Here is a 22653-nt window from a genome sequence, read left to right as displayed (position 1 = left end):
TATCATGTTATATACAGGAAGAGAAAAACTAACAGAGTTAGTTCATCTGCTAGCTTCTGAATTTAAGCAAGCACTTAATGTACCAGTAATATTTACCGCTGTTATAAGATGTTGGGCATGTCTGTAAGTAGTATTTAAAACTGATTCTCTTAAGCTGAAACAGTTTTACTGACTCAATGGTACAAGCATTTCCTGAAAAAGAAGGACATATTTCCTGTATTTTGTTAATGTTTGACGGCACTGATCTTGAACCACTAGCAGCATGACACTGATTTGGAAGACAGATTTTAAAGTAAGGTTTAAGTTCTGTATTATTGTATCCCATGTAAACTCATTTACTAAGCAACAATTGCATAATAAATTACATTTAAAACCAAAAATAGGCCCTGTTATCCTTATTTCAGTCATAGAATTAAGCAGAGTTAAAAAGGAGAGAGGATCCTGGAGTTGAGCTCTCAACTGACAATGCTTTGCTTCCCTGCGCTGAAGTTTCTTCAGCCTCAGAGCAGGTGATCACCAGAAGTCAGCTCCATGCTTTGGGTTCCTCAAAGGAGTGAGTTTTGCCCTCAGTGCTTAGTTTGGGGAAAAAAAAAACCAACACCCAATCAAGAAAAGCTGCCTAACTAGTCTTCACAGAAGGGACAAAGCTTACTTTGAGACATTGCAAGCTTTTTAAAGTTAGTCCCAGTATTTGCAACTGGATTCTAGTTTCTGCAGAGAGGCAATGGGAAGTTTGGGCTCAAAGAACTCCGACTTTTGCGTTAACTATAGCCAAAACACAAATATCAGAAAAAAGCCCCTCAACCCTTTACTTCCCACAAAAACTAAGAGCCTATAGCAGGAGCCTAGACTGATAAAGAGATTAAAAAGTAGGCATTGCAGTAAAATGAAACAGTGGGCTCAATCTTCTTAGCTTGCCTAAGGAAAAGTTTGATTTATCTTGATCAGAATTTGTAATTCCCGTTACATGGAACAGTGATTTAGTTATAGAGGAGTCTTTCTTTGAACAGAGAAAAGTGCAAGACATTCCAATGATCAGAAATTAAGGCCAAGTTAGATGGTGGAACAATTTATTCAGATTGTTTTGTAAGCTTTGTAACATTTTGACCCTTTTTTTGTGACTCTTTACTGGACACTTACAGTGTCCAGGCCAGTGTCAAGGCTGGCCGCTACATTACAGTGACAGTTGCGCCAATGTCAGAGATAATACAGTTTCCTATTGTACAGTAAAGACTGTGTCCATCCTTATTAAGAGGATCAGGCTGAGAGCATATGTTCAGTCTCTAGCTTCCATGACCTCAGACGCTTTGCTTCGTTCCTCAAAGTATTGCTTTGTACATGACTGCCCTAAAACTTTCATAGTTAGCTTATCAAATGATTGAGAGGGCTCGGTCACCTGGATTCTGCATTATTGGCCATTCCTGCAAACCTTGTATCATCTGGAAAAGGTTACAATATAGTATGCTTGTTTGCTTTGGAATTGCTGATGACAATATTATACTGCAGAATAAGAGCAAATCCCTTTAGGACCTAATAAAGCAACCCTTTAATGATAATAAGGCACCTCTCAATTAGTGGATTTTTAAACCACTGATTATTATCTTAATTTTTGATTGTTGTAAATTCTCAGTTACCTTGCCAAGAGCTCCTAGATCAGATGCCTTATAGAATATGCACACGTATCCACACTTACTCTATGAGCTTTTGGTTTAAAGATGGCATCCCACGCTAGTTCTAGCCATTGTCTTGTTTCCTGTCGTAGTCTCCTCAGAAGTGTGTGAGAGTGTTGGAGGCTGGGATTCATGCCAACCTAGTTTGTCCTAGGATCACATCTCTGTGCCCTCCTCATGAAAGGGTCTCTACGGTGCAAGGTGAAAAGCAGTTTCCCATGGACTGTGCTGTTGAAAAACAGTTTAAAAAAAATTAAAAATAAAAAAATCCCGACTTTATGGACTGGAGACAAAATAGAATGAGAAATGTAAATAGAATTGCATGCCTAATCTATGTAAATTTGGTACGATTCAAGCTAAATATATAATGTATGTATATCCAGTATCTTTGAGTCATACAGTCACTTTTATAAGGTGGAAGAAACAGGTCTTAGTTCAGTGCTATCAAGAATAAAACCTATGTATCTTCACAATAGTAAGGTGTGCCCCAGATAAACAATCTAGACCTTCTCAAGTTCAAGGTTTCCTTACTGCCAGAAGCAGATAATATCTGCATGTTTTATTTTGTACTTGTACAAAATAGTCCCTTCATTCTTCATCCTCTATATGGATAGAATCTGGCATTTTGGGTAAGACTTGATGGGTAAGGGCTCTGAAATTCTCTCAGCACCTCTTCTTTAAATGCCAGCTAACTTCATACTGATATGTTGTAAGAATCAGGTCCTTTTTCTTGTACTTGAGAACAACTAAAACTACTTGCCTGCTCACAATCCTAGGCATTATTCCTTTTCTATTCAAATTATCTCCCTCCTTTGTGTTTCCTTTTCTTAATCTCTTCCCAGCATTGCATTTACAGCCAAGGTGAAGTTGTTGATCAGCTGCCCAAGTAACCAGCGCTCATACCGCTACATCGGTCACGGAAGGGCGAAGTGCCATGAAAGCTTTTTGCCTAGTACTTTCCCAAGGAGACTGTAAACCAGTCAGTTCTACTAACAATCTAACTTAAACCTCAGAATTCAGTTCCATATTACTGCATGGGTTTTCTTTGAATCCTTGTTGGTAAGTTTTGCAAACGTACTGTTTTGGTTAAAAAAATAAGTAATAAAATAGAAATCTCTCTGTCTATAAATGCCTATTAAAAAAACCCTTGGAAATCACATTTTATATGTATATTGATATATACATACATAAATTTTGGTAAAGATTAGTCAATCCTATTCTGAGTATTTTGAAATCTGGGGTTTTTTTGCAGCAAAGTAAAAAGTGCAATCATGATGTGCATAGACACCATACCAATGACAGGGATAGTTTTTTAAGAAGTGTGGTGATGGACAAGTAGCAATGCACGATAATGCCAAATTATACAACCTACATCATACCGCTTGACACATGAAAGATATTTTTGGAACATCCAGGTGAACAATAGGTTGCAGTCTCTTCCCTTCTTCTCTGCCTCGAGATCCAGAGTTTCTTGTGGAGGATCTTTGTCAGACCTAGCCAAAAATGTGAACAAAGAGACAAAACTTCAGTCAGGCAGCACAAATGTATCTAGATTGCTTTTATTCTTCTGATTGAGAAAAGCACTTTTTCTCTTAAAAACATTCTCTCTTCCAAAAGATTTTCATTCTACTTCTATGCCAAACAACGTGATATAAAACAGAAGTTATGGATTCAGCAAGTCAGGAATTGAGTTGTGTGGGTACCTTAGCAATGGTGTTATTCTGAAAAAGCAATCATGTCCACATGAACTGATCAAAAGCAACAATAGTATTTGTGGGAGCAATACCAAAGACCACTGATTCAGTTCAATTTTAATCTTTAATAAGATGGGACAATCTTTATTGACAGCTGGTTGGCTTGCATTTCTCCCAAAATTGGAAGGAAATCCAAGCTTCTCTGAAAAAAGGAGAAAATATGCTTTGGTTCAAAAGAAATATGTAGACGGGGAAGAATTAAAAATAATTTAGTATGTTAAGACTGATTCAGTGCAAGAGGTTTATTCAGGCTTTTTCCAAACGATGTTAATTAACATCTCACAGGGGTTATCTTCTCAAGGGAAAACTTGCTTAGGCAAAGCAACAGATGGTACAAAATCGTTAATGTGGAATTTTTCTTCTAGGTGAGCTGGGTGGCAACATAGTACTGTGTTGCATTAATGAATGTTTTATTGTGTAGTATGAAGAGGATGAGTTTTGACAAGTTAGCATATTGCCATTGAATGAAGGTGTTACATTCATTTAATGGAAGGAGATACATGTTATTCTCCACACTCCCCTCAGCCTACAGAGACACTACCAACAACACTAAGAGAGGGTTTTACAAAAAGAAATTAAATTAGACTGCACTTGCTGAAATTAGCTGCTGTCTTTATTATTTGTCAAATTTCTTAACATCACATTTGACAACCTGTAATGGCAAGGGACGCACCTTAGCACTATTGCTATTTGTGCTCCCCTTTCCTCCTGTACCTGGGAGACACTACAGTATGCATACGTAAATTAATGGCTGAAATTCCAGGATCTGAATGTGTCATGCAGGCCCTTTAATTATATCAAGCTGGCCAATGAACATGGCTTGGAGGGGATGAAAATGCATTCTGCATGCGTGAAAGGCAGCAGATGGATTTAGTGACTTCAGATGCAGTCAGGGGTCACAAAGTGACATTTATTCCTTAAGAACCAGAAACAACAGCACCAGTCTGTGTTTGTGTGCACTAATGCAACAGATTGTCACTGAAAGGTTTAGCCTCCTTATGTACTTGCGTTTAATTTAGATCAGTTATTATTGTGTTCAATGTTTATGGTTCCATCCTGCTAATCCGATTTTTTGCAGGGTTTTTTGTTTGTTTTGATTACTTTTTATGAAACAACCTGAATTTGGAGTCTGTTCTATATTAAAGGTTACCGACTTCCAATTCTTCTCCACCTCAGTGAACTTTTTATTCCTTCAGGAAGAAAATCTAAGAATTGAGTCCATCTGAGGCTGTGTTCAAGATGTGGGTGTGACGTGCAGCAAAACCTGACGGAGGGATGCTAGACATAGGCAAAGAAAGAACACGAAATGGCAAGATTGGATTGACCATTATCCATCAGAAAGTTGTCTGGCATGATGCCTCTGCTGCCTTTCATGTCTCTATAATTTTCTTCTGTCTTGAACAAATGAAAATGGGTATAATAACTTTGCTTTGTTTTTCCTGTAGTTTCCGGGCTTACACACCTCTACTGTATTTTTCGAAACTATTTTTCCAGCTTTCTTCAAACGGAGGTACTTTTTGACTTTCATTTTATCACTTTGCAGCTCTTTTCCACCCTTTTTTCAAAATAATTCTCTCATTTGTACCACAATTTTCAATCAGGTATTTCCTTGAGCTTGCAGAATAACCATGATCTAACAGAAGTAAACAAATTAAACACCTCACCCTTAGGACTGAGCATAAACTGTTTATACTGCATTTTATGGATTCCTAAAAATCACTATGCAACACTGTAATCCATGCATGAAGAACTAATTTCAGCTTCATTGCCTTCCGTGGAGCTGCGGTAACGATGCATTTAGTCTGACGATTGTAAGAGTGTGAAAGAGTGTGTCTTTCTTACATTCTCATTTATTTCTGTCTTCTTGTATCCACTTGCTTACTTGAGGTGGAAAGGAACCGGTATGGTTGAGTGACTTAGAAAGATGTATGTGAAAAAGAAACCTGTATACTCTTTTCACTTCCTTGCTGATGGGAAGGCTAAGCAGAGGCACAGAGAGGATGACGCCAACTGCAACATATGTATAGACAGCACGATGACTGTTGGGTACATACGCTCCTCCTCTGTTCAGCTCCCGTCTTCCCTTCCCTATACCTAGCCTTCAGTAGATTCCCATTTGCATTTTCCCTCCTTTGAAATGTCATCTCCTTCCTGCTGCTCAGTTCCACCAACATACCTCTCCTCATTGCTTCCACTTCCCTTCCCAGAAGGGATAAATATAGCTGAATAACTGCGTGCCTTGGCCGCTTTTACATTGTAGTCCCAGACCCCTTGTGATAACTCTCACCAGCTCAGGCATAGACTGTGCCCTGGAGAATTCAAAACCACTGGCTATGTGGAAGGAGGAGATGAAAGGAGATGCTGCTCTGCCCAAGTACAGAAGGTGAAGAGTGCTAAGGTCTGCCTTGCTACGGCAGATCTTCCCATGCACACCTATGGCATGAACCAGCTTTGAACGGGTCACTGAGGTCTGGGACTTCTCCTCCCTTCTACACTCAGCAGGAGAGTCGATTAAAGAAAAAAAAAGAGGAAACTTGATGCACCCTTGAGGAAAGTTAACTGATAAAATCAGTAATGAAGTACCTCTCATTTGCTGTTTGTCCTCATTTCATTTGCTAAGCAAGAATTTTCCTGGGTCCGCGTGGTGCTTTAATTTAAAAATGTTCCCATTTTTTGGCAGCTGCAGCTTCCTCAGCTTCAACGATTCAATGTGAAAAATTGATATCAGCACTAGGCAGGCTCTGCATGCTTTTACACCGTGATCTCAGAGGGAGCCGATCTTATGCCTGTAACTGCGGATTACTGAGGCTCCCCAAGAAAGTGGAGGCTACAGACACACGTGGGTAACCTTTTTAGACAGGTCCACTTCAAAGGAGCCATATCTGAGATAGTAAGATGCAAGTAAGCAACTTGTTTGATCTCATAGTAAACAACCAGCTTATGCAAATAGCAAAATATAATTTAAAAAATCATCTTACAGCTTCTGCACTGCCCTGTTTGAAGACCCAATCAGTAACATGAAGTAGAAAACACCAGCTCAAGGCAAAGCTGGCAGCTCTCCTTCCCTGATGCAAGAAGCCTCCCCTCTCTCAAAGACACTGGACTTAGAGAAGCCTGGTAGGGCTCATCTTCTTCACCTCCCCTGGAAGATGTGAGTAAGGGCTCCTTCACCCTGCCAGAGGCAAAACAGAAAGACTTCCACAACTGCAGCAGAGTGCCTGAGGGCTGCTCGGAGCTATGGTGCTATTTTTTTTCCCATTAGCCTAGCAGGAAGGGGAGTTGCCTGTTTTAATGCTAGGGGAGGTTCTGCAAAGTTCTGCATGTCAGTGTCATACTTGTCCCTGAATCTGTTGTTGTGATCCAATGCAAAATAGGTTTTTAGGAAGAAGTCAAATACTACAAGTTCTGTTTGTACACCTAGATGAGTTGATGTAAGGAATTAACTGTATCCTAAATACTTGAAATCATTAACCATTGCATCATTAATAGCAGCAGCAATGCTTTGCACCCCCTTAGACATATGGTTTTCCAATGATTTCTCAAACAGAACGCATTTTCTTCCCTGTTCAAAGGGTTTGGGTGGTGGGTGCACCCTTAGCAAATCTGCAGATGACACCAAGCTGAGTGGTGCAGCTGACACACAAAAGGACAGGATGCCATCCACAGGGACCTGGACAAGCTCGAGGAGTGGGCCTGTGTGAACCTCATGAGGCTCAACAAGGCCAAGTGCAGGGTCCCTACAGCCGGGGGGATGAAGGGATAGAGAGCAGCCCTGCCAAGAAGGCTTCAGGGGCACTGGTGGATGAAAAGCTGGACATGAGCCACCAATGTGCACTCACAGCCCAGAAGGCCAACCATATCCTGCATTACATCAAGAGAAGCATGGCCAGCAGGTTGAGGGAGGTGATTCTGCCCCTCTGCTCTGCTCTAGTGAGACCCCACCTGGAGTCCTGCGTCCAGCTCTGGAGCCCTCAGCACAAGAAGGACATGGACCTGTTGGAGCGGGTCCAGAGAAGGGCCACAAAGATGATCCGAGCAATGGAGCACCTCTGCTGTGAGGAAAGGCTGAGAGAGTTGGGGCTGTTCAGCCTGGAGAAGAGAAGGCTCCGGGGAGACCTTACTGCAGCCTTCCAGTACCTGAAGGGGCCTATAGGAAAGATGGGGCAAGTATTTTCAGCAGGGCTTGTTGCGACAGGACAAGGAGCAATGGCCTTACACTAAGAGAGGGTAGATTTAGACTGGATATAAGGAAGAAATTTTTTGCCATAAGGGTGGTGAAACACTGTAACAGTTTGCCCAGAGAGGTAGTGGAGCCCCCATCCCTGGAAACATTCAAGGGCAGGTTGGATGGGGCTCTGAGCAACCTGATCTAGTTGAAAATATCCCTGCTCATGTCAGGGGGGTGGGCTGGATGACCTGTAAATGTCCCTTCCAACCCAAAGCATTCTATGATTCTGTGATTTTTTTTCTGCAACCTGGTACTGATAGGTGCCTGCTCATGGAAAAAATGCAGACCTGGAATTTGGACAAAAGTCTGCTTCTCCCTGTGACCCATGCTATGGGATTCAGTTCTCTGAAACCAAAGAGGATGACTGAAGGAGGGATGCTCACTGGAGATCTTTGGTGCATCAGGAAGCAGGATTTTGTACTTCCCTCGAGAAAGTAACTCCACTCAGTAGTTCAGAGGTGTATGGCTCATGAACAGACACTGCTGATGTATGGATTTCCTTCCTGTGGCAGTTGTGAGGGTGATGCTATGTGAGGCGGAAAAAGAGCTGGTAGCATCTCTAGGCTTGGCTTGCATAATGCTTTCCACTGCTAGGGATACCAGGGCCTTGTTTGGAAGGAGGTGTTTGGAAACACAGCAGGGAAATTCCTTGAAATACAGATGAGTTATTTTGCGTGTCCCATGAGGATCTGACCACAACTTTGCCACACCAGAGAGGGAAGGTATGCAGAGAGGACCAGAGCCAACACAGTTCATCAACTAACCCATGTTCATGCTGACTGACTTCTCTACTTTTGGTCCATACAGATAGGAAGTAAAAGATGATGTGTAAAGCCATTAAGAGGGTTACTACAAATGAAGAATATAAAGAAATTTCAAGTAGTTCCCATCCGATGAATAGTAAGTACCTGTAGCTGAAATTAATCAGGAGGTAAAAATAAGCTGTAATGAGAGACTGGCTCAGACTGGACATTTGCACAACAGGACCATATTGAGTTTGCACAGACTGCCTTAATTTTGGCATTTCTTACCTCTATGACTGCTTCCTTTTGTGGCCTCGACGTTCTTTTAAGGCAATTATTCCACCATATGCAATGCACAGCTCATATTAGGAACTGACGCAGCTTATTTATGGAGGCACAGTCTGTCACTGGTAACACTGAATACCATGTCGGTTAAGAAATGTTAAAGAAGAGTCGCTTGAGGGACACATGGGTGGTATTCCCTGGAAAGCATCCTGAAGTATTTTTAGCTATGTATTTTCTCAATGTGGGTTGAAAATAAGCCAAAAAAAAAAAACCAACAGGCAAGATGTATTCTATGTACTGTATGACTGTATGAGAGACTCTGCATTCTGAAAATACATGAGGATGGGAGCCCTTGGACCTCCAAGTAAAAGAAGAAAAAGACCATCAGGCTTATTGTGTATTTTTATGAAGTGGTGCTTTCACGAGTCTTCAAAACGATACTCCAGAAACTACTTCTGTGCTTTGAGGACTTGGCACACAACTGTTCTGGATACATGGAAGTTAATGCCTCTTCATAAAGACAGAGCCTTTGTGGATTCACATAATAAAAGCCATGTAAAACTCAACAGATCAGAAGGTGACACTGCCCTGTCTGGGACTGTTCCATGCCCTGAAACATGTTTTTAAAATTCATTTTCAAAATACAGAGTAATGAGATAGAACCTGATCTGGCTTTCACAGGGGCAAGTTCATCCACCACCATGAAGAGCAGTGGTCTTATTCCAGATTTCCACCACAAAGACTGCACTCACTATATGTCTGGACTTCTTGAAGTGCTTGTTTCTCATGCTACCTATGTTGTAATTTCTGATATTGCAGTTCCAGACTGTCTGAGGCATTCATCCTTAAAAATCAGTCCACCAGAATTTATTCTTATACTGACCACACCAATGCCTGTATTGCTGAGTTTTATGGAATATTCCCTCCCAAGCTAATTTCAAAGTGCATTTTTGTCACCATGACTCCTTCTGGCTTTGAAAAATAATATAATCATTGTGGCCCAACCTCCAACCAACTCACCTTTATGGTTTCTTAAAATTGTTCAGCCAGTTGACAAAGAAGTTACTCATTCTTGCAGATCATTCATTTACAACGACTACTACCATCCTTAAAATTAATTGGCGTGCCCAGCTCACACAGCACACTCCCAGAACCCAGAACTCCATGTAGGTCAATCATGAGGGAATTTATCCTCTTCCAAATGATGGTCTACATCTAAAGAGACACAGCTTGACTTTGAAAGAGGAAGTTCAAAGTAAACCATCCTTACCTCCAGCTGTTTTCCTGAAAGTGTTCCTGTTTTGGCTGGAGATTTTTGTGTGCTTGTTTTTTTCTTTTCAGGAGTCACTGGCAATTTCAAAGGTATCCCAGGGCTTGGCAATACTACCATCTGTGGTTGGAGAGCAGGCACAATGAGATTACTCTTTGGTGTCTCCATTTTAACTCTCAGTTCAGCTTGGCTCTCAAGCTGTGGTTTGACAATACAGTGAATCTGTTTTTTGGGGCACTTAGTGTCAGATCTCAAAGCCACTGGAATCATAAGAATGCAATATACTGGTACAGAGTCACTCCACTGATTCAGATTTGTTAACAATATATTGAAGGGAGAATTTTGTCCTAGCAGATTTAATGCAGAGCAAGTATTCTGTCTAGGCGACTCTAACTTCACGCTGTCTTCCTGCAGCCAGCATAAAATCAATATAAAATTATAAAGTGAATGTAAACAGTGTGCTGTGTGCTCTGGCTAAACCAACTGAAATGGAATCATATGCTCTTTCCTGATTTTCATCAGATTTGTACTGCTACATGACGCACAACTGCACAGAGCTGGTATTAAATGTTCACAGAACCACTGTGTCAGTCGTCTACCAAAGCAACAACTCAGTGGTTAGAAAATTAACGACATTTCATCCTAGCATTTGCTCTTCCCATAGAATTACAAACACCCTCATCAGTGGAAGCTGTCGTATCTAATAAATAGAGAGCTTCAATCATTACCATCTAGGGTGTCATGAGGAGCATAAGATGGAAGATGCAGAAAACGTGCCTCCACTGTAGGATTCTTAATGCTCTGGTTTTTATAATGACCCAGACCTCCTCTAATGACAAAAAATATTGCTTTTGGGGCAGGGTGAGGATATTTGTATGCCCCTATTTGCTCTAATAAAATAGATTTTTTTCCTAACCTACAGAAGATGTATCATATTTACATGATTATAAACTCAGAAGATTCCCTGGTGATTATCTGGTCAGTAGAGCCTATACAATACGTATACTATAGAAGATTTCACGTGTCTAGAATAGTGTTAGTTGATTATTTAGTTCTCTGTACAGCAAGTCACAAGATCCACCTGAGTTTGAAGCACAACTTCTTTTAAAACAACATCCAGACTTCTGTTTGAAAATTTTGAACCACAAACCTTGGTATGTGATAGGGGTTTGCGTGGCAAGGTTTTGGTAGTGGGGGGGCTATAGGGGTGGCTTCTGTGAGAAGCTGCGAGAAGCTTCCCCCATGTCTGATAAAGCCAGTGCCAGCTGGCTCTGAGACAGACCCACTGCTGGCCAAGGCCAAGCCAATCAGCAACGGTGGTAGCACCTCTGGGATAACGTAGTTAAGAAAGGGAAGAAAAAACTCTGGGTGAGATGACAGTTAGAGAGAGGAGTGAGACGATATGAGAGAAACAACTCTGCAGACACCAAAGTCAGTGAAGAAGGAGGGGGAGGAGGTGCTCGAGAGTCTGGAGCAGAGACTCTTCCCTTACAGATCATGATGAAGACTATAGTGAGCAGGCTGTCCCCCTGCAGCCCATGGAGGTCCATGGTGGAGCAGGTATCCACCTGCAGCCCATGGAAGGGACCCCACGCTGGAGCAGGTGGATGCTGGAGGGAGGCTGTGACCCCGTGGGGAGCCCCACACTAGAGTAGGCTCCTGCCAGGACCCATGGAGAGAGGAGCCCACGCCAGAGCAGCTTTTCTGGCAGGGCTTGTGACCTCGTGGGGGACCCACGCTGGAGCAGCCTGTTCCTGAAGGACTGCACCCCATGGAAGGGGCCCACACTGGGGCAGTTTGTGAAGAGCTGCAGCCCATGGGAAGGACTCACGTTGGAGAGGTTTGTGGAGAACTGTCTCCCATGAGAGGAACCTTCATGCTGGAGCAGGGGCAGAGTGTGAGGAGTCCTCCCCCTGAGGAGGAAGGAGAGGCAGAGACAGCATGTGATGAACTGACCACAACCACCATTCCCTGTCCCCCTGCTCTGCGCGGGGGGAGGAGGTAGGGACATCAGGAATGAAGCTGAGCCCAGGAAGAAGGGAGGGATGGGGGAAAGGTGTTTTAAGACCTAGTTTTATTTCTCATTGTCCTACTCTGATGTGATTGGTGATAAATTAAACTTTTCCTTTTCTCCCCAGATTCAGTCTGTTTTGTCCGTGACAGTAACTGGTGAGTGATCCCTCCCTGTCCTTCTCTTGACCCATGAGCCTTTCATCATATTTCCTCTCCCCGTCCAGCTGAGGAGGGGGAGTGATAGAATGGTTTTGGTGGGCACCTGGCATTTATCCAGGCCAAACCAAAACAGTATGTTATTCCAATGATTAATTTATCCTTGCTTTAAAATCTGTCTTTTTATAGCCCTAATTTTAAACTTATGGTAGGTAGAGTTTCTGATAGGTCACACATAGAGTGAAGAACCTCTTTGACATCTTTCCTATTTTGGGACCTCCAAGCTTTGATTAAATCATCTCTCAACTTCTCTTGTTAATCAGAACAAACTCCCTGAGTCTTTAACTAGAAAGAGTGTTTTGTGGTTTTTCAGGTGCTTTGCAGGCTCTTCCTTGCACCCTTTCTAAACAATAATCATCTATCTTGGACTGTGGACAACAGTACCACATGCCGTACTGCAGTTGGGTGTACCTCAGTACCAAGCACAGAGGCAATATCACTCACTTAAAAGTATCAGAAATTCTTCTGTTCATAGATCCAATTCTACTCATAAATCCAATTTACCATTTGATTCGGGCTGCAGATCTTAGACAGCTGATTAATCACCATGACCCCCTAAGACCTTGCCGAAATCAAGGCTATCCCCTAAAATATCCCTCATAAAGATAAACGTTTCCTACAGACTTTAAGTGCACAGCTTTGCATTTGGCTGTTTAGAAATGCTTATTTGCATATTTGCTTATGTTCATCTCACCAGCCAACCCAAATAATTTCTTTCAATGATTTGCCCTTTTCTTGATTTACCATGCCCTCGATCTTCATGACATCTGCAAATATTATCACTTAAAGGCTGCCTGTCTCTGATTCCTTCTCTACATGTTTCCGTGGGATTCAAACACTTTCATCTTAGAAACTGGTGCCTAATAAATCTGGTTGACTGGGAACTGCTCAGCTGCTTTTAGATTCATCACGTTGGTACTTTTCCATTCAAACCACAGACCTTTCCTCCTGGCATAGCTTCACCCGCAGGTCACAAACGTAAAACTCTCATGAAGTTTCACAAAACTCGCAAAAGAGAAAAGGTTGGTTGTAAATCATATCCCTGTTCCTACACCCTATGAGTGAAGAAAAACATAAAGCAAAAAGCATCTCCAAACTTTGTCCTTAATTTACCCTCTTGCTATTCATCTGGTAAAAAAATGCGTTTGCTAGTCACCATTGCCTTGCTCCACTCTTCCTGGTGAGGGAAGAATTAGCTCCTCAGTTATTCCACAGCCCAGTGGATCCGTTCCCAGTGACATGAGCAAACCAGCCTACGTCCTACTCTGCGCAGCATCCCAGCCGCACCCCCCTCCCAGCAAACAGGGGAGCCAAACGCGCCTTCCCCACCAGCCCATGCCCACCATGCCCAGGGCTGGCAGGACCCACCAGCAGGCACGCTGCTTCTTCCATCCAGTGGCGAGAGCTTTGCATTACTGTAGGAAAAATCTGAGAGGTCTTTCTTCAGCACCCTGTGAAGCAAGATTTTAGGACCAACCGAATTCCCTAGAATTTGGTTGGTCATAAAACGCCAAGGAGGTGGGAGAAGTGTACGTGCCTGGATATGCTTTTATTTGGCAGCAGTAATGCAGGCTAGCGAATCCTGTTAATAGACTACTTACAACTGTAAGCCCTAGTAGCAATACATGCTTGTTCATTACACCTCATTGTAATACTAATAATATCATAATTTTAACTGGGCAAATCTTCAGGAAGACAATAAAATATTTTTCCCTAAAAACAAAAATAAACATTATTCACGTGCAACTTCTGCAGTAAGTGACAAGATGAAGGTCAACTTCAGAATGTAATATTTTTAACACGAGCCTTCAATAAAAGTATTTGCAATATTCACCCCTGTACATTTCAGCTTTATTAATCTGAAATACACAGAAATGTCCCTTTCAGTTATTTTTTTCATTTGTCTAAACTAGGCTTGGCTATGTCTATGTCAACGTTAATTGGAGCTCTCCCATACGCTATGGTTGTTTCATGGATTAAGACTCTTTCTTTAAATGGGAAATATAATTTAAACAAGGTTAAAGTAGCAAAAATGTGTTTTCTTTTCTGATAAGTCATGTGCCATCCTCTCTTTATTAAAAAGTAAAAATAGCTATGCAAACCATCCAATGGGATCCCTTGAAAGTAACGTGGGAACATGATCAGAGCAATGCCAGAATTTCAACTCCACACTAAGTAAGTTCGTAGACCCTATGAAAAACTTTGCGGAGCAATTTGACCCTGAGATAATTGAATTTAAATCACAGGAATTATGGCAAGAATTAATTTAACCTTGTTATACCTGGCGCAATTACTAAAAGCATCACTTTTACTTAATATTGGTATTGGTGGAGTTACTGCCTTATTTTATTTGCTACTGTCAGAAAAAGGTATCATCTGGGAGAAGTAAACAGACACGTCCTTCATTCTCTGCTGTTTCTCATAGCCATCTCTCTTCCTTCCTTTCATGCTTTCTCTACAGATCAAATATTTCTCTTCTCAAATCTGTCAGTTTGCAAGGTTCCCCACTGAGAGTATGTGCTTTCAGCATGTGCTGGAAGTGAAATAAATGGGACAATCTGCGTGCTTAAAAGTAAGCATATACCTCACTGGCTTGGCCACAAAAATACTCTGCAGTTTTCAGCACAACATCCACCAACTCTTGTGAAAACTAATTTTTTTTTTTTTTTTGCTGTGACAGCAATATTTGGCTCAGCATTCTCTAGCTCACCTTCAAAGAAGACCAAGACCATGGCCACGAGTCCATCTTGCTTATTTGGGATGACCGCATGGCTGTTTTTATACTCCCCCACCACTTCACACACATTTTGTCGCTTTTTCCTTTCGCTTGTGCAAGCAATAAAAACTCCACTGGGATAAGTCTGTCTCCTTCTCTTTCCTCTATTAAGCAGGAGACTGTTTTGGAAAAAGATCCAGTTTAAATTTTATTTGAACACGTACCGTGATAGACTGCAAGAAGAAAACCAACCAAAATAGGAATTTTACATATTGATTTGCTGTGATTGGAACGCTCCCAAATATTGCGCTTAGTAGAACGCATAAAAAGATAAAAGGAATGGCCTCATCTCAGTGCCAAGTTGTTGGGTGGGCTAAATTCTTTCCATTTTCCATACAAATAATTTTGCCCCCTGTTTGCTCCTTTTTAAGCATCAAGAGGGAGGCAAAGCTCTTTCGCCCACCACATTTTTTCAGTTATAAACCTGTAGTAGTTGAAAGATTGTTTAAATAAAACATTTACTTTTGTTCTGAGCATTTCAGAAGTAATACATGTATGAATTTGTTCGTGATTTTGAAGTATCACGTTAGTAACCCCTTTGCTTTACTATTTGTTACTCTTTCTCTTTTAAAATAAATTAATTCAAAGAAGCAGATATTGAAGTTTGTGCCAGGCTTCCCGAAGTCTGTAACCACAAATGCGAAACTCTGTCAGAGGTATTTGGCTCATATGTAAAAGCGAGGTGAAGATACACCCTGTGTTTGATCAGTTCAGTTCTTGTATTATGAAGTGAAACTTTAAAAAAGGAGAAAAAGGAGGAACTCGAGAATCACTGACCCATCGCATAATCTTCAGTTCTCCCCAGAATAACAATAAACCGTTTGTAAGTACTTAGAAGATGACAGGGAGGGGTGTAACACATACAGGTTTCTCAAGGACAAATAACGTCAAACAAATCAGGCCTGTGGATGGGGTAGATGCCACGTACATCGATTTAGTAAAGCTTTTGACACTGATGTGACATTTTCCTAGGAAATCACATTTTGGCTGAAATATTCCCTGGAGCTCGCAGATCCAACGACACGCTGTCGGGAGGAAGCCCTGCTTTACATACAAGCTGGAAGGATGTTTCCATATCCTCATTAATGGTCAGGATGATCAACCAGGGAGCACGTTCATCATGCCTGGGCAAAGCCAGGCTGATGTCATTTAAGGTGAGGCCTCAGCTGGAGGATGGTGCCTGATGGGCGCAAGCAAGGCACAGGCAACACCTTTGGAAGTGTGAGCTGGAAGGTCAATGGTGACAATGAAATTGGGCTGGTTTAAGGTAGAAATGTATGACAACAGCCTCAAAATGCACCAAAAGTTGTCACTGAAGAGGCATGGAATGGTTCTCCACATGCGTTGATGAGATGAAAATTGCAGCATGGCAGATTTAGGTCGTTCACTAACTGTGTCCTCCAGGAAGGATATAAAGCCCTGATCATCAAGGTTTGACCAGGCAATGCCTGTTGAGGGTGGTGTGGATACGGTTGGTGCTGCCTTGGGCCAAGAGATTGGAGTGAATAACTCTTTTCAAAGGTATCTTTATGGAACCATCCATGGCAAGCTAGAATGCCTTAAATCTGGTTCAGCAATACCCTTAAGCGAACGTCACTGTCACTGGCAGAGGTCATTAGTGAAGGTCAGCAGCAGTTTAAGGAATTGTCATCTGGAGCCATCTGTGCTTTCATGTCATTTTTCTGCTGACTTTCAGGGTACCCGTTGCAACTTCAACAGCAAGTCAGGGTGGTGGCAGGGGTGGGATAACAAACACACCCCACCCCGATGTCTCTGAATGAAGTCCATGAGGGAAAACACCCATCAGCCCCTTTAGTCTCTGATGCTGCCACTCGGAAGGAGGTGTTGAGGTGGTTATCCATGCCAGCAGAAAAAGCAGGAGATGCTGAAACCAGGGGGGGGAAACTGAGAAGCAGAAATAAAACCAGGTGGGAGATAACGAAGTGGCTGGTGGTTTGTCCCTCCACAGCTCTGCTGCTGCTCCTTTTTTCCCCAAGGTTTTTTTCCCCAAGGCTTTCTTCTCACTGTGATTTCTTTCTTTCTAAAGCTCTTCCTTTAGAAAATAGACAAATTTCTGCCAGCTGCATAAATAATTTCCCCCTTGTGAAACCCCAAAACTCCAGGGAATTGTTTAAAAACATCCTGTCCCTTACAGGTATGCACAGAAGTGGCTATTAGAGTAACAAGAGGAATGATAGTAATGAAGAGAGAATGCACATGGTGGCGAAAGTTTATGAACAAGAACAGTAGGCTAAAAACATTTTTCAGGTCCCACGTGTGAGACAGTCTCAAGCAGCAGGCATTGTAAACTGGGAGAAATGTAGAATTTCTACAATAGTTTGGATGGTCTCATAAACAGATAGTGGTGGGTTTCAAGGCAGCTATCAGGATTTTGCATACATGTTTCTGAAAAAAAAACTTTTATTTTTTACATGTTTTTCTTAACTCATTCTGTTACTTCAGTTCCATCTGAAGGGTTACCAGATTGAGAAGTACGTGAGTTTTGCTCTGCTTTTAATACATTCACCATTTTAATGACCCACTGCGGGTTGTTACTACCTGTCTGTCTGGCAGGAACTACCCTACTACCATGTTGATGAAATCCAACACTCAAATACTATGTAAAGTTATTTAACAGGAAAAAAAAGGCCAGCTGGCATGTTTGCAACGAACAGAATGAAGAACAGCATTTCCTTGAAGAATTTACTCAAATTAGGCTTGCATACTACGTGCCAAGAAAAGAAGGAAGTTTCATGTTAGCATAAATTGATGAAAATTAGTGTATACCTTTTACGTGATAAATGCTAAAGGCAATGCTGGTAGAAAAATACAGAAAAAATATAAAAAAGCTGATTCTTTTAATATCTTTCTACCTCAAATTAGGAAAAAAATGGGAAGTTCCTTTTTTCCCACCCCCCAGGAACGGAAATACTTAGAGAGGTGGGGAATTTCTTGTGAATTCCAAGCACAGCATTGGAATCAAAATCTGTATGTCTCAGTGTGTCCAATATATCCAAAGTATTTTGCTTAGAAAAGGCAGGCACGTGTTACTATTTTCAATGTGCTTCATGTAAAAAAAAAAGTCAATAATGCAACATTCGCTTTCTTGATCCAGTTTTCACAGTCATTAAGGGCAGGGAACAGAGGAGACAGAGGGAGATGAGGCATCTTTGAGCACAGTAGATAGGGCAGATGACCAAGAAATTCAGCCCCAAATGTCTAGACTAAGTGGAAAAACTTGAAAAGAATAAAAAAACCCAAACAATCCAAACAAACAACAAGACTTGGAATGAAATCAAAAAATCAGAATGAAACGAAACAACCCCCAGGCTGTGCTGGAGATGTTTTGATGCGGTTTGGTAGAGCAGCCAGGAGAATCACTGTTCCCAAGATGGCTGTGAAGATCTGCCCCCGGTGAGCTCTTCTCCCAGCCCAATGTCCCCATCTTCTCAAGGGGACAGTCGGTCACTCCTCGTTTTAGCAGTCGGCTCTTCTACCCGTCGTTAACGAAGCTTATCCTTGCCTTGGCCCTGACTTCAGTTCCCTTGCTCCTGTGTACGCGTGGCAGCACACCCCTGAACAGCAACAAAACAATCCTGGGATTCTGACATCTGTGTTCCAATTTCATGTTGGCTTCAGCAGAATCAGATTTTTCAGCAAAAGTCTTTGCCCGTGATTTTCAGCTAGTTCAGCCAAGCAGCACGGAGACCTTGGTCTCAGCAGAACCCGTGCTTATCGACCTGGTGAGCAGAGCTCACACGCAGGGCAATCATGCAGAATCACAGAATCACAGAATGGTAGGGGTTGGAAGGGACCTCTGTGGGTCATCTGGTCCAACCCCCCTGCCGAAGCAGGGTCACCTACAGCAGGCTACACAGGACCTTGTCCAGGCGGGTCTTGAATATCTCCAGAGAAGGAGAATCCACAGCCTACCTGGGCAGCCTGTTCCAGTGCTCCGTCACCCTCAGAGGGAAGAAGTTCTTCCTCATGTTCAGACGGAACTTCCTGTGCCTCAGTTTGTGCCCTTTGCCCCTTGTCCTGTTGCTGGGCACCACTGAAAAGAGCTTGGCCCCATCCTCCTGACACCCACCCTTCAGATATTTATAAGCATTTCTAAGGTCCCCTCTCAGCCTTCTCTTCTTCAGGCTGAACAAGCCCAGCTCCCTCAGCCTTTCCTCATAGGAGAGATGCTCCAGTCCCCTCATCATCCTCGTAGCCCTCCGCTGGACTCTCTCCAGTAGCTCCTCATCTTTCTTGAACTGGGGAGCCCACAAGTGGACACAGTACTGGGCTCCCCAGTTCAAGAAAGATGAGGAGCTACTGGGGCAGGGCTCCTCAGCAAGAGCCCAAATCTGTCTCCTTCATAGAAATAAGTGAAAAATCAAATTTGGCTTTCAGGAGCTCGAAACGGCAGGGCTGAGCTGAGGCTGCATTGCATGGGTTTCATTTAGACCTCGCAGGATCTGTTCGGCGGCTGCAGTCTGTCCTCCTTAGCCAACAAGACCTTGAAATGTACCCTCAACCTAAGTAGGCTGTTGTAATCTCCTGGGGCCTGTACTAGCTTTCCGCTTATGGAAACCAAGCTTTGAACTCCAGGGGATGAAATGAGGTGAACGTAACTGCGCATCTAGTCGCAGGTATAAGATTCACGAAACAGAAAATGGGGCTGAAGGCACAGCAAGCACCTAAATTTCAGGGCCAAAGGGTACGTATATCACTTGAGCTGAAGAAGTAACTTTGAGTCGTTAAAGTTCCTGTATAGGAGTTTTCAGTTTTTGTGGTTCTGCATGCAAGGAAACGCGAGGCACGAGCATGACATATATTTGATGGCAGGCCACCTTCGCCACAAAGCCCCAGCATGGCCAAGGCTAAAGAGGCCAGATGTCAAGAGGTGTAAACAACCTTCGTGTGAGATCCACCGGTGCATCGTGAGGAAAGGAGGGGAGCTGACTAATCTTACTCTGACACTCAGTGTGAAGCCCTTCACGGCATGACATTCCTCAGCAGTGTCTCACACTCAGGGGACAAAGGGGAGGAGGCCAGACACCCTCGGACAACTGTTGCTCACCATCAGCTTTAGAAGGCTGCCTTCCTAAAAGCAGATTGCTCTAAGTCATCTTGTTTGCTTCCTTCTGAGGTTACACACTTACCATCAAAGCAGTTCATCAACAGACCACTGATAAACTTCTTCTCAACAAAAATAGTTCCTTTTTCTACTGCTGGAAGAAACGTGGCATTTTCAGTTCCTCAAATGAGCTGTGCCACTGTGGCACTTTTTTGGGCCTGGCTTAAGGCTACACAACCTTAACTTATTGGGATTTTTTTATAAGCTTAGTTAAATCCATAGATAAGACTTCAGCTTTTTACAGCGACAGTGCTGTTTTTTGTAAACTGCCGATGTATTTTGCAAAAGCTACAGCTCAGGTGGCAGTGTGCCATTTTTTTGTATGAAAAAGCCTTAAAACACAACGAAATATAGCAGCCTTCCAGTACCTGAAGGGGCCTACAGGAAGGATGGAGAGGGACTTTTCACAAGGTTGTGTAGTGATAGGACAAGGTGAAATGTCTTTAAACTAAAAGAGGGCAGATTTAGATTAGATATTAGGAAGAAATTCTTCACCATGAGGGTGGTGAGGCCCTGGCACAGGTTGCCCAGAGAAGCTGTGGATGCCTGCTCCCTGGCAGTGTTCAAGGCCGGGTTGGATGGATCTCTGAGCAACCTGGTCTAGTGGAAGGTGTCCCTGCTCATGGCAGGGGTTTGGAACCAGATGGTCTTTAAGGTCCCTTCCAACCCAAACCATTCTATGATTCTATGATTCTATGAAAACAAATATATCTTTAAATAAAACTATTATAAATACAAATTCCTTCTTTCTTGTGAAACCCAACTCCTTTTCTGATGTTTCCACTTATCAAACAGATTGCTTTTTGTCATCAAGCATGATAGCTGTAAATTCAAAAGGGCAGGTGGGAATGGGAAGTAATGTAGAAAAACTGGGGTGAAGAACACCGTTGTTTGGGACGGCGGCTGAGCTTCATGCTCTCACTCTGTCCTCTAGCCCTGCTCTTTCACGCGTCCCACTATTCTGCAGCAATGGGGAGAAACAAATGAGCGAAAGCGGGGAGTCTGTAGGAGATCCGAGCATCCGCTCGAAGAGCCGTAACGCGTTGGCTGGTGTTCAGGGGTACGGCGGTAACGAGCAAACCGAGGCGGCAGAAGCATACGCACTGTGTATTAATAAACGGCGTGACGGAGGGCAGAGACATCCCGCTGCTCCGCAAGGTGGGCGTGCGAACCAGAGGCCCCCCCGTCAGACACGGCCTGCGCGTCCATCGCCTCTCCTCCGCCGTGGCCATGGCCATGTCCCAGCCCCTGCCCGCGGGGAGGTCCGCGGGGGACCACCCGGCACCTCGGCTGCCCCGAGGGGGGGGTCTGAACGCGGGGCCGCCTCAGCCCCGGCACCTCGAGGGCTGGGCTGGGAGCGGGGCGTTGCGAGGGGAGCCCCGGGACACCCGGCGGGGCCCGTCGGGGCCGCCCACCCCGCTCGCCTCCCCCGCCCCACGAGCGGCTCCCGGCGCACCGAGGGGGCTCCCCGCACCCCCCCCCCTCCCCGGACCCCCGCACCGCATCCAAAGCGGCCGTAACCCGGCTTACTCCCGAGGCGATCTGCCCGCAAATCCGCCGGGCTCCCCGGGGCGGCGATGTGAGCGGGGCGGCAGCCGCAGGCCGGCTCCCCCGGGAGCCGGGGCCGAGCCCGCTGGCCGCGGCAGGGAGAGGAGCCGGGCGGGGAGGGAGGAGCGGGGCTGGGGGGGGGGGGTTGGAAGAGCGGCGGGGGGGGTAGCGCTGCCGGCCGGAGGAGCCGCGGCGCGGTGGAACCGGCCCCGCTGCCCGTCGGCGCTGGCCCCGCGGGGGTCGGGGACTGGCTGCGGGCGGGGGGGGAACGGCGGGATGGAGGAGCAGGGCTGCCCTTCCGACAGCGCCCGCAGCCCCGCCTGGGAGGAGCTGGTAGGTACCTGCGCGCCGGTGCCGTTCGGCCGGGGGGGTCGGGCTGGCATCCTTACCCGTGTCGTGTCCCTCCCCCCCCCCCCGCTTCCCCCGACCCCCGGGGCCCGGCCGCCGGCTCTCGCCCTGCCCCCCGCGGGAGCGGCCTTTCGCCCCCGCCGCGTCCCGGGGGACGGCGAGCTCGCTGCCTGCTCCCCGTTTTCTCCGGGTGGGAAGACCCGGGGGTAGCACCGACGGCCTTGCCGCCAACTTTGCCGGGGCGGGCCGGGGTGATGGGGGGGGGGGGGCTGGATGCTGGTGCCATCAGACGCCTCCTCTTAGCACCGCAAAACCAACGCGTCCAGCGTTGCGCGGCCGTTTCCAGAGACGGGCGCTTTATTTCCCACACCCCCCCCCCCCCAGGCTGGGAATCACTCCCGTCGCGGCGGCAAAGCGGGCCGGGGCTGGGGTACCCCGCCGCCAACCTTGTTTTATGGGGGTCCCTCCTTGCAAACGAGGGAAATCGCGTCGGCGGCATCCTCGGCAGGCGACGGTAAAATCAGATTTGCCTCTTCAGGGCCGTCTGGTCCCGCTGTCGGGCTTTCCTCCATTGTGCAAACACACACGCACTCACCCATCAGGCGGGGAAGGCTAAAAATAGTCTTTGGGGAGCTGCTTGGGAGAGCTCAGGCTGTCGGAGAGGTCAAGGCTAGGCT

The 22653-nt window shown here is 44.7% G+C and overlaps 1 protein-coding gene and 1 long non-coding RNA gene across 4 annotated transcripts in view; one reads left to right on the top strand and one right to left on the bottom strand.

Annotated features, from left to right (window-relative positions):
• Positions 1-1204: 1204 nt before the first annotated feature.
• LOC142361576 (uncharacterized) lies at positions 1205-22635 on the bottom strand. Of its 2 annotated transcripts, none has more exons than XR_012764200.1 (3): positions 22423-22635; positions 3043-3163; positions 1205-1898 (listed from the first exon to the last, which is right to left on the bottom strand). It is a non-coding gene; the product is annotated as an uncharacterized LOC142361576 (long non-coding RNA). The 2 variants fall into 2 exon arrangements; XR_012764201.1 differs by lacking the exon at positions 22423-22635 and adding an exon at positions 21611-21711.
• The window catches only part of DGKH (diacylglycerol kinase eta), a 173978-nt gene continuing 173215 nt past the window's right edge, over positions 21891-22653 (top strand). For both annotated transcript variants that reach the window (XM_075422450.1, XM_075422439.1), the window contains exon 1: positions 21891-21961. In XM_075422450.1, the coding sequence (XP_075278565.1) occupies positions 21905-21961 (57 nt within the window). In that variant the 5' untranslated portion in view covers positions 21891-21904. The remainder of the gene's footprint in view (positions 21962-22653) is intronic.

The sequence above is a fragment of the Opisthocomus hoazin genome, chromosome 1 (genome assembly GCF_030867145.1).
Source record: "Opisthocomus hoazin isolate bOpiHoa1 chromosome 1, bOpiHoa1.hap1, whole genome shotgun sequence".
NCBI lineage: Eukaryota > Metazoa > Chordata > Aves > Opisthocomiformes > Opisthocomidae > Opisthocomus > Opisthocomus hoazin.
Note: the sequence above shows the minus strand (reverse complement) of the source record. Positions and strands in the feature narration are given on the sequence as shown.